We start from the raw sequence: 11638 nt of genomic DNA, 5'->3' as shown, positions 1-11638 counted from the left end.
TCAAATACCGTCTTGCACAAATACGTTAAACTTGTGTATGTAGTCTTTCTCACATAGACATTAAAGAAGTGTTGACTGGAAGGTGATGCCTTCAGTTTAGTCTAGGAGTTCAGTTAAGGCTGTGGATAAGTCCTTAGCTGGGTGTGTTTGTACAAATTGTTGTATAGATCAAAGTCTTACAGCAACCTCAAAGGCAGCGACCACTAGCAGCCACTGCTCCTAAACCAGAAGAAAAACCTTTTTATCCCAATTGTGAGAAGAACCATGGAGGAACATGCAAGATAGGTACACACATTTGTTTAAGTCTGGAACACCCGAGCACTTCGCCACTTCGCCAATATTGTCCACAATTGCAACAACAGTGAATGGGAGAGCATTCGTGATGACAGCAGAGCAGGCAGATCCAGTGGCCACAATGATCACATATATCATACTTTTAGCTCGCATAATTACTACATTGATTGATTATGGTGCTACGCATTCTTCCATTTATGAATCTTTTATGTTGAAATTACCTGTTTTCCCTGAGAAATTATTGGGGGCTTATTGCGTGACGGTATCTTTGGGGGCGGAACTTTTATCTTCTCATATTCTTAGGAACGTTGAACTAATTTAATGTAGTTGTAATAAAATAAATACTTCATTAATTTAAAGTATGTTTAAGTAAAATATTACCTACTACTTTTATGCTACAAATAACTTATGAAGTAATATGTGATCTTTGGCTTCGGTAATTTATGAAATCGATAAAGTAAAAGACATTTTTACTTTGAAATCGGTCTGACTGAGAACTTGTTTTGACTCATTGGATCTCATTGGATCTATCAAAGACTTCATTTTTTTTTATGACATATGACTTCGGTTTTTATGCTAAGTAAAAACATGCATTTTTATTTCATGTGCATCTACTTCAGTAGTTAGATTTCTACTAATTGTTTAATGTCTGAAGTAAAAATCCATTTTCTAATAGTACAAGTATTAATCCTTCTCAACTATATCTTTAGTGGCCTTTTTTATCCTTCAACTTCTTTGATACGTTCAACAGCTTTATCTCTCAACAATGTTATCTTTATTTCATGTTGAGAGGCGTTGGAAATTTCAGATGATCCACACTCTACAGGTACTGACCTTAAGGGAAAACAAATCGAGGTATCCTCACTTTATTCCTTTGATCATTTGAAAATGATTTTTTCCGTTGAGATGTTCTCCTTCATTTATTTGTCCTTCCTCAACCTAAATGACGATGCTCCTCCAAAGTAATGGTTCGTCGGCCTTTTAGCCATCGATTACCTACTGCACCTTTCATTCTCCTATCTGTCATGTGCATTCCCCCTAATGTAATGATGATAATCTATCTTGAAACACTCGTCTTTTCTTTATTTGGATTCGAAAGTCATATTATAGGGTACCAAAGCTTTGCATTGTTTCGGTCTACATATTTCTTCCCAATTGTATTCCTCTTCATTTCTTTAATCAAACCCGTAAATCGATGTTATTCACATTCACGTTGGCTATTGGAGAGAAATGATCTTCATCGATTAGCATTGCAATTTTTTTTTTCTAATGGAATTTTAAAATTCCTTTGTTGATATGTTCTTGCGAGATATTTTTAAAATCCCAACAAAAATTGGTTTAATGATTGAAGGAGTTCTGATACTTGCAGTAATATTTGCATTTCGTTTCTTCATTGGTTGACAGCATATGATCAAGAGGGAAAGTTATAATTTTTCTTTCAACAGATAATCAATAACCTCCTCGGTTTCCACTGTAGCAACTCATCATTTGAGAGAAAAAAAACCGCCTAGGTTTTTGACACATTGATTTAATATAGCACTTGAACTGGAAGATTTCTTTTTCTCAACGACTCCTCATTCTTTTGTTTTAATAAATGACCCACACAAGATCCATAATTCACCACTGCAGCCAAAGCCACCACCTCGACTTCTTCAAAGTAAGAACCTACAATTATATTCTTTTATTATTTTCTTCACGCAATAACTCCTCATACTCTGACACCTTGGAGGCGAGTTCTTAAAAATCACAGAATTCCATCCATTAGAATTTTTTTTGAGCTCAAAAACATGCCCTCGCCGTGCCATTTTTACGTATTCAAACTCAGGAAGAAAAACCATGCACCTACTTCTCATCTTCTTAAATTTGCATATAAAATATTGGCAGAATCCACTGACTTTTGGATCACCATTGACAATTTTGCTATGTTGATTTCAGGAATTTTCCTAAAAAAGAGTATGGAAGTGGTGTTTCATGTCATTCTAAGTCATAATAGAATTTCAGGACAATAATACATATTGTGTGAAAGCAGTTTTAGTCAAGGAATTAGAAAACACTCAGAGCATGTAATTAGAAAAATTATCCAAGTTTGTTAACTCACTGCATTGGATTGTAAACATCGTCACATGTTCTAGACTAGATTGGCCATCATATCCCAAGTACAACTTAAAGTCTAGGATGTGATATCCTCGTGGATAAGGGGTGTCTCGATCAACAACACCAGGTTACAGTTTGAGAAATTCGGGTCGGTTGATTGGCTGATAAGATCATAATAGTTCATATTTTTGTTATCATATTTCTCATTTTTCTCACTTATAAGATTCTTAATTGATATGCTTTTGTTTTATTTTGCTGTAGGGGAAATTTAATGATTCTGGAATAAATTTGGGATAAAAAGGTGATTTTTATATCACATTTGAATTTTCCAAGATGAACATTGTAGAGGACTTGAAACAAAAAAAAATCAGGAGCGAATTTTCCACAAGGCGCGCCTTGTGGCTGTTCTTCAGTTGCATGTGACAACTGAAGTTGGCGAGAATTTCAAGTAATGGAGCTCGAAATTTATGATAAAAATACCATATTTTAGGGATTCTAATTGTTGTATTTCATTCATTAAATATTTTCAAGAGAGGAAAACTTTTATTATTGAGATACAGAAAGATTTGATAGAATTTTTTTAGGGGAAATTGCATATACTACCCTCGTGATATCCCTAGTTGGCATAAATCTCCTCGTGAAAAATATATCATCTAAAAACTCCCTGTTTTTTTAAATGTCCAGCTCACGCATGCCAACCATGCTTTTAGTCAAACAAAATTTGTTTATTGTCCAAAATGCCCCTCCTTAAATAATAAGCTCAATTATTTCATTTTCATTTTTGCTGTGTAAGAATCCGATGAAGCTTTTGCCCTAAGCTTCTCGAAATCAAGCGTTGGAGCTGGGTGGGCTTTTCGTCGGTTATCTCAGTAAGTTAATGTTTTTTCTTTACAGCATATAGACATCATGGAATCGACAGTTAGGATTGAGTTGTGGCATGGTGGGAAATTTGATGAGCAGCGCAACAACATATACAGAGGTGGTAAGAAATTTGTTATTCCAGATGTTGATCTTGATAGGTTTTGCCTCGATGATTTGTTTGATATGTTAAAAGCGGCGGGAGGACAACAAATGAATGCGCATTTTTTCTTTAAATTGCCGAAAAATGCATTTACCACTGAAATGGTGCAGATTGTTGGTGATGCAGAGATCCGCACGATGTGTAAGTGCTTTAGGAATCATAGTGTTATAACATTGTGGTCACAAGAAAATTATTTCACTCCACTGAAAGATGCAAATATTGGTGTTGGAAGTAATCCAAGTGATGATACAAAGGCTGGACCACAAGTACTGAATGCAACTGATGATAATGAAGGTGGGACAAGTGAGTCATTTGGGAGTGACCCGATAGATGATAATCACATTGGACTTGATGATGTTTCAATTGGAGATGATGAAGACTCATTAGATGGTAGCTTTCATGAATCTGATGAGGATGTGGATTCAGAATCTTCTACAGAGAATGATGAAGGAGATGAAAAGGCCACAGAGTTTTGGTATAGCGACATTGAGGTAGATGATGAACTTATTAGTTTGGCAAGTTCTGATGATGAGGAAGCTTGTCGAAAACATCATTTCTTCTCTGACAGAATGAACATGAAAAGGTTTGAACTAGTAGTGGGTATGAAATTCAAAGATGTGCACGAATTTAGAAGTGTTCTTGTTGATTGGACTGTGAGATCTGGAGTGGAGCTAGTGTTTAAAAAGAATGAGAAAAGTAGGGTTACTGCAGTGTGCAAAGCCGGATGTGAATGGAGATTGCATGCCAGTTTGGTAATGGGAGGGCCAACATTTCAGGTAAAAACTCTTACTGGAAAACATACATGTGTTAGGGCCAGTAGCAACAACTTGGCGACATATAAATATTTGTCTAAAAGAATTGAAATGATTGTGTGCGAGAATCCTACAATTCCAGTGGAGAAGCTTAAAAGAGTTATAAGAAGAAAATGTAATGTAGATGTGAGCAAATATAAAGCATACAGGGCCAAGAAAGCTGCTCTAGAAAAACTTAAAGGAAAGTTTAAAGATCAATATCTTAAACTTTGGGATTACTGTGAGACCGTTAGGAAATATAACCCAGGTAGCAAGATTATAGTAAAAAGGGATCACTCATTTTCTGTGCCTACATTTCAAAGAATGTATTTTAGTCTTCAAGCATTGAAGTCTGGGTTTTTAGCTGGTTGTCGACCTGTTATAGGTCTTGATGGATGTTTCTTGAAAACAAATTACGGTGGACAACTTTTAGTAGCTATTGGCAGAGATGGAAATGAAAATGTTTTCCCAATAGCAATGGCAGTGGTGCAAGTGGAGAATTTTGATAATTGGAGATGGTTCATCAATGAGTTGTTGGAAGATATCGGATTCGAGAGATGGACATTCATCAGTGACAGACAAAAGGGGCTGTTAGAGGCGCTTAATGAGCTTGCACCAGAGTGTGAACATAGATTTTGTGTACGCCATTTGTACCAAAATTTTGCAAGGAAGCATCCTGGTTTAGAATTGAAAGGAATGTTGTTGATTTAGCTAAAAAAGAATGCAGCTGTGGGAGGTTTCAACTGTGTGGATATCCTTGTGCACATGCTTGTGCAGCAATAAGAGAACATCGGATGCAGGTTTCTGAATTTGTACACCAATATTACAAGAAGGAGGCCTACTTAAGGACATATTCTTACATGATTCATGCAGTACCAGGTGAAGATGATTATTGTAAGACAGAATATGAGCCTCTAGGGCCACCCGAGGTGAAGAAAAGAGCTGGAAGGCCTAAGAAAAAAAGGAAAAAGGGAGTAGATGAGGTACAAAAGACTTCTACAAGACAAGGATTGACCCACACATGCTCTAATTGTTTGGAAACAGGCCATAATAAATCTAGTTGCACAAATCCTACGCATGATAGATCTAGGTGTTATCAGGTATGAGATTGAGATTGTGTTTGTTGATGCTTGAGTAACGAATAAATGACTGAGTTTGTCTTCATTTTTCAGGGCTCTTCAAGAATTCAAAGCAGGAGAAGAAAAACAAATGCATCCACGAGTGTTAGAACAATTTCTAATCAGGGCACAACTCCTACCGAGAGTGAAAGAGCAGCAACTTCACCTCCAGTATCACAACATCAATCACTGTCTTCAAGCAAGAACATGAGGGTCTCACAACGACATCCATCATCCTCACAGCAAGAACAATCCTCTACTGCAACTAAACCACCGAAGGCAAGGTCTTGTAGTGGTAATTCTATCACTGCTCGTGCTCATGCTCGTGCTAGTGCAAGAACACATGAAAATGCAACAGCAAGTGCAATGGGAAGTGTATATGTGAGTGCAGTGGCAAATGCATCATGTCGAGGGAAATCTTTGCTGTAAAACATTGATATGCTAACAATGTTCATTGTGTCGTTTTGTTACTTTTCGAACCAGTGTACCTTTGATTGTAAGGAAAACTTTGATGTCAAGACTTTGCAACCTTATTATATCAATGGTATTTATTTGCATTTCACTTTGATGTCAAGACTTTGCATTTTATTTGCATTTCATGTTGCAAAATACTAAAATAACAAAGATATAAATCGACATACTAAATATTTCAGATTACATTAGAGTTGGTTGAACAACGTTTTCATAATGAACAAGACATAGTTACTGCAGATTACAAGCAAGCAAAGCTCAATAACCCCAAATTACAAGCAAAGCTCAATAACCCCAAATTACATCAACCTAACACAAGGAACCTTATTACAAAATAACTAGAATCCATCACACAAACTCATCAAAGCTTGCATCTGCATTAGGTGTTGGATCGGACTTTAAAAATCTTAAATTGAAGTATCACTTCTTCATTGCCGTTGTCGGGTGAGCTCTCAGTTGCTGGCCTTGGCGTTGAGGTCGATGTATTCCCAGCGTCCATCTCAGACTTCACTTCGGAGGAACCTCCAACATCAACACCTCGTACAATTTCAGGCAAACACCAGCGGAAATAGCCACATTTTTTAGAATAACAACAATAATACAGACGTCCCTTCGATGATTTGGTTTCGGTTTGAACAACTCTAATCTCTGCCCTAACATTGCACTTGCACATTGGAGTTTGGGGATATCTTACATCAACATTTGGATTCATAATTTTGGATCAATGTAGGGTTTTTAAAATGGGAAAATGAAGAAGTCGCGAAATGAAGAAGAAGAAAAGGTCTTCTATTTCTATACCGAACGAGGGCATTTTAGACAACAAAACTCATAAAACAATGACAATTCGCAACTTTAGGCGCGTGTTGTATAAACCATACTGGCGAGGGGGCATAAGCTGGACATTTAAAAAAACAGGGAGTTTTTAGATGATATATTTTTCAGGAGGAGATTTATGCCAACTCGGGATATCACGAGGGTAGTATATGCAATTTCCCCATTTTTTTATTCCATAAATACTCAATATTTTTTTATTAATAAACTTCATCCTATTATATTTGGACTATTTATTTTTTGTATTTTATCTTTACCAAACACTTCTCCTCTCTATCCTATCAACCTCACGTGGAAAAGAAAATTGAATTCATTCAACCCATCTTCACGTGAAGATAGAAAGAGAGACTGCAGAATTTTTCTTTCATTCTTCAAAAAACGTTGTTCGCATCTTTTCTTTATTTTTATTTATATGGAGACTGTAAACCGAGCTATGCTTCGCTAAGTTTTTATTTCTGATTCGAGGGATAATTATATTACTTCAATTTTATCGCTATGATGTTTTTGTGCTTTAATTTAATATTCTTGTTTGTTCAAGTATCTGTTGGTTTATGATTTATTTTGATGAAATTTATATATTAATTAATTTGAAAATTTATTTTGATATATGATTTTCTACTGCTATCCACGAATTCAGTGATCCATAATTTTCGTGAATAATTGGTACGTGAGTAGCGATAGAATAAGTATGTTGTGCTATCATAGCATATTTAGTCTAAATAAATCGATGAAACCGGATTTATCAATTGCAGATATCTTGATTCTAGATTTTATGATTAATTGTTTTCACAAAGCGAAAATTATGATGCCCAATTTTTCAATTAAATTAAGTAAACAAAAATATTTTAGCAGCTATTCCTATAATTCTAAGGTTAATTTCTTGGAAATACATTAATAAATAATATGTTAGTCGATTACCAGTGATATAATTGAATTGTGAAACACTTGAATAAGAATATATTAATATTTAATTCTTCATTTTATTTCACTCACCTTGGTTGATTAATTCTCATTTAAAATTTATTATTTCTCTAGCGTGCTAAATTTAATCTTAGTGTTATATTTAGTTCTTATCTCAAAATTTCCCGCTTTTTATTTTTTTTCCTCGAATGAATTAAATCTAGTGTTCTCTATGGATTCGATCCTATTCACCATTCCATATGGATTCGATTCTACTCACCATTAAACAGTGTTAATATTGGAAGTAGGAATTTATGTTTGTCGCTCAACGGCAGGACATAAATTTTGGCATCGTTTCCAGAAAAACAATGCAAGGTTAGTTTCTTTTGAGTGTAGTTAATTTTTTTTCTTTTTTTGCCTCGGTCTTCTCGTCTAGGTGGACTCTAACATATTCCGTATACGAGAAGACAACTAGAAGATTGAGAAATAAAGCAAGACTCTGGGGGTAAACAACCATCATCATCGTCATCTCCTAGTTTAGAAGATTTTTTGGCGAGCTCCAGCCGCTTCACCACCACGAAACCACCGCTGCTTGTTTAATTGTAGGCTTCCTATTTTGGGATTTTCAGTCGCTCCGATTTAATTTGTTTTCATCATTTATAATATGTTGTATAGACATATATATTGGGTTTATATTGTAGGTTCGATCGTTGAAGAGTTTTGAGGTATAATTCGAAGAGCCTATAAATTAGTATCGAATTAATTGTGAAATAATTTGGGGAATTATGTTTATACATTATTTTCGTAGTTGTTGGGAGTTTTAGAATGATAATTAGTTGAACAAATCGGCTTGTTTAAAGAGTTGGAAAAATAACCGAATTTTTGAATTAATTGTGAATTTTTAGTCGAGTATTGAATTCAATAAGTGATTTTTTGATACTATTGGGAATAATATGCGATTTGGAGAAATATTTGGAATATTGTGACGAAGTTTTGATAATTAAATCTATAAATTGGATTATTTATTTTTGTTGGAGTATTGTGGAATTATTCGACTTATTTATCATTGTTAGGTCGATGAGATTAAACTGATCGTCTTACTCTTATTCGAGGGTTATAGACTATGTACAGTTTTGAAACTTATGATGGTAATGTATAAATTATGTTTTAAACATATTTAGTATAGTTGTGAGTGTTAATGTGATTATGTGATTTTTATTATTTTGTTAAATTTCCAGTTGATTATATGTTTATTAATTTGACATATTTTATGGAATTTACTATAGGGTGTGATATTATGACATTCATGTTGATTTCTATCGTTCTTGATACCCATTATATTGTATTCCTGGCACACGTAGTTATTTCGGAATCAGAGAGTGTGTTAGAATATTTTATGTTCGCAATCTTGATTTTGATGTTAACAAAATTTGCTATTTAGTTTCTAACAAGTTTATCCGGTGTGAAGAAAACCTAAATTGATCACGTCCCATACTGTTCTGTTCTAGAGCCAAAACTGAAGTTATCGAGATGCCAATTGATTGTCAAAACTGAACAGTCCCACTGATATCAAAGACCAGTCCAACTGATATATCATAGACCATTTCAACAGATAGTCTAGCTGATAGGTGGTTTAACAGAAGACCTTTAAAAGTCCAGACAGCTAATGAAGAGTCCAACTAATGAAGAACCCAGTTGAACAAAACAACTGATACATTGAAATCAGTTTGTCAACAGACTAGTTCAGAATGAAGAGATATATCATAAGGAAGCACATGCAAATACAAGAGACACTATTATTGAGTCTTCATGTACGGTCAGCAAAGCCACTATAAATTCCAGATCAAGACCATTGAAGAACAAGCGAAACTAAAACAAAATATTAGTGTGTGAAGAAAACAAAGGGCACGCTCATTTCATATCAGTTTACTAGAAGCAATTATCTCTGTTGTGTGAGAACGCCTTTGTGCTATATTGATTAGATCAGTTCTTACACATTCACACACAATCACTCACATATACAAAGAGTTGAGCTTATTGTTTAGCTGAGCGAGCCTTCATATAAAGACATTAAAAGTGATGTTTGTAGTTTTGGTGTAAGTTCTAGGAAATTCGAGCTACGTAACCTGACTGCATGCAATCTAGGGTTTTACTAAAATATTTGTTTAATTATTTTAAAGTATTACATGCATGAATATTGCATGGATATGGGCTTTATTGCATGGCTTATTAAAGTTTCACATGTTAGGAATTTTAGTAGTATTTCGCGCTTGAACGAGGAACGGAGACCGGGGATAATTAAGGAAAAATATTTTATCAAATAATTATTTTAATTATTTAATATATGGTGTAAATAAGTGAGAATTTCAAAAAATGGCCTAGTTGGGATATTTCTACTCGTCGGGTCATATTTTAAACTGGTACGCAAATTTTAACAAGTCGGGGGACTTTTTGAGGGTTCAGCCAATATTTTCAAAAAAATACCTAAATGAAATATTTTTCGAAGTGTTTTTGGGCTTAATGAGATTATTTTATTACTTAATGGGCCTAAAATCCTTTTAATCCATTTATTTTTAATTAAGTGCGCACTACAATTAATACCTAAACCTAATCACTCACCTCTGGCCACCCACTATCCCATTCAGCAGCAGTTTTTTCGAAAGCTGCAGCAACTTTCTAGCCCACCTCTCTCAAGTTTTGCAAAAGTTCCTTCTCCGTCTCACCAGTGCAAGTTCTACGCGATCATCTCTAATGTTTCGAGCGTATAAACGCAAAGGCACGTCCTAAATATATTTTTTCTCATCATTCACATTTTTATATGCTGATTTGTGTGTTTTTGCATGAGGAATTCATAGATCTATTGTGTGCATCGGTTTTATACGGGTTTGACATGAAATATGCATTTTTTTTTATATAACTCACGTTTTCCATGGCTTTGGTGCAAGGGGCTGATAGATCTAGGGTCCTAAGGGCTGTACAAGCCGATATCTGAGGCGTCAAGGTTCTGGAGTCGAGATGTGATCGTGCTTGGGTGAGGGCCGATCAGATATCTTGAAGGGCTAGGGTTTCGGCTGGATCGGGTGAAGGAAAAAGGGAGAGCACGACCATGAAGGGCTCAAGCTGGCCGTGGTACAGTCCAGGAGGGTCCAAGCCTTGGCCTAGGGAGGTCCATGTATGGATGGTCTCGAGTAGAAGGGAGATCGAAGGGGCTAGCCGTGAGTTAAGGTTGAGCGATCGGGTTTCAGGCTTGCGTCGTGTAGATCTCATTTGCTGCATGGGTCTGAGAGCAGTGGTTAGGTCGGTTCAGGAGGGTCATAGAAACAATATTAATACAAAGTTTGCGAAAAGGTAAACATTTAAACAACGTAAAAAATCTCGTAGAAAATCAAAGTATTTGAAACAACATGCATAAAGTTCTTAAAACATAGGCGGTCCTTGGGTTTAGTCTCCTGCGCAGACCGAGCCGGCTCATTGGTCCCCACCCCTCGTTTCCTCATACTCGTCCTCACCTACATCGATCAAGTTTAGTGAGTCTAAATACTCAACATGTATAAACTGGAAGTAACAAGTAATACATAATAAAACAACATGCATCTTTAAAGTAGAACGTACATACTTAAGCTTGAACGTGATACATAAATTTCTACGTGTCATCATCGTAAAACTTTTCATAAACATACTTGCATCATACGTACTTGAACATGCATAATCTTCATCATTTTGCATAGAGATATGTTTAAAAGCCAGTGACACATACATAAATGACCCTGATCGGAGTAAAATACAGTACTGGGCTGGCAGGTAAAATCCACTACCGCATACATGAAATCCCCGGTCATGCTTTAGCGGGTGGATTGGTCACTGGTCATGCTTTACCAATTTCCAATCCTGATCTAAACTCGGTCATGCTTTACCGAGGTGGAGAGGTTCTCGGCCACGTTCACCGACTTCCAAACCCATTCATAATTGGTCACAATACATTTAGCATACCTAAAAAACATAAAACATTTTCTTTTGCACGCCGAACAAACTTACATGGCGTTGGGGGATTCATTGGGTCTCACTTGGGGCCACTGCTGCATATACTAACATGATTACATGCACTTAATTTTTCATAA

At 35.7% G+C, this 11638-nt stretch overlaps 1 protein-coding gene across 1 annotated transcript; it reads left to right on the top strand.

Annotated features, from left to right (window-relative positions):
• The first annotated feature begins 3294 nt into the window (after positions 1-3294).
• LOC140810333 (uncharacterized) lies at positions 3295-5827 on the top strand. Its single transcript, XM_073168208.1, has 2 exons — positions 3295-3900; positions 5373-5827. Exons 1-2 carry the CDS (start codon positions 3295-3297, stop codon positions 5745-5747), a joined length of 981 nt encoding a protein of 326 aa, XP_073024309.1. The 3' UTR covers positions 5748-5827.
• Positions 5828-11638: the final 5811 nt, after the last annotated feature.

Source organism: Primulina eburnea, chromosome 13 (genome assembly GCF_022965805.1).
Source record: "Primulina eburnea isolate SZY01 chromosome 13, ASM2296580v1, whole genome shotgun sequence".
Classification (NCBI taxonomy): Eukaryota; Viridiplantae; Streptophyta; class Magnoliopsida; order Lamiales; family Gesneriaceae; genus Primulina; species Primulina eburnea.
Note: the sequence above shows the minus strand (reverse complement) of the source record. Positions and strands in the feature narration are given on the sequence as shown.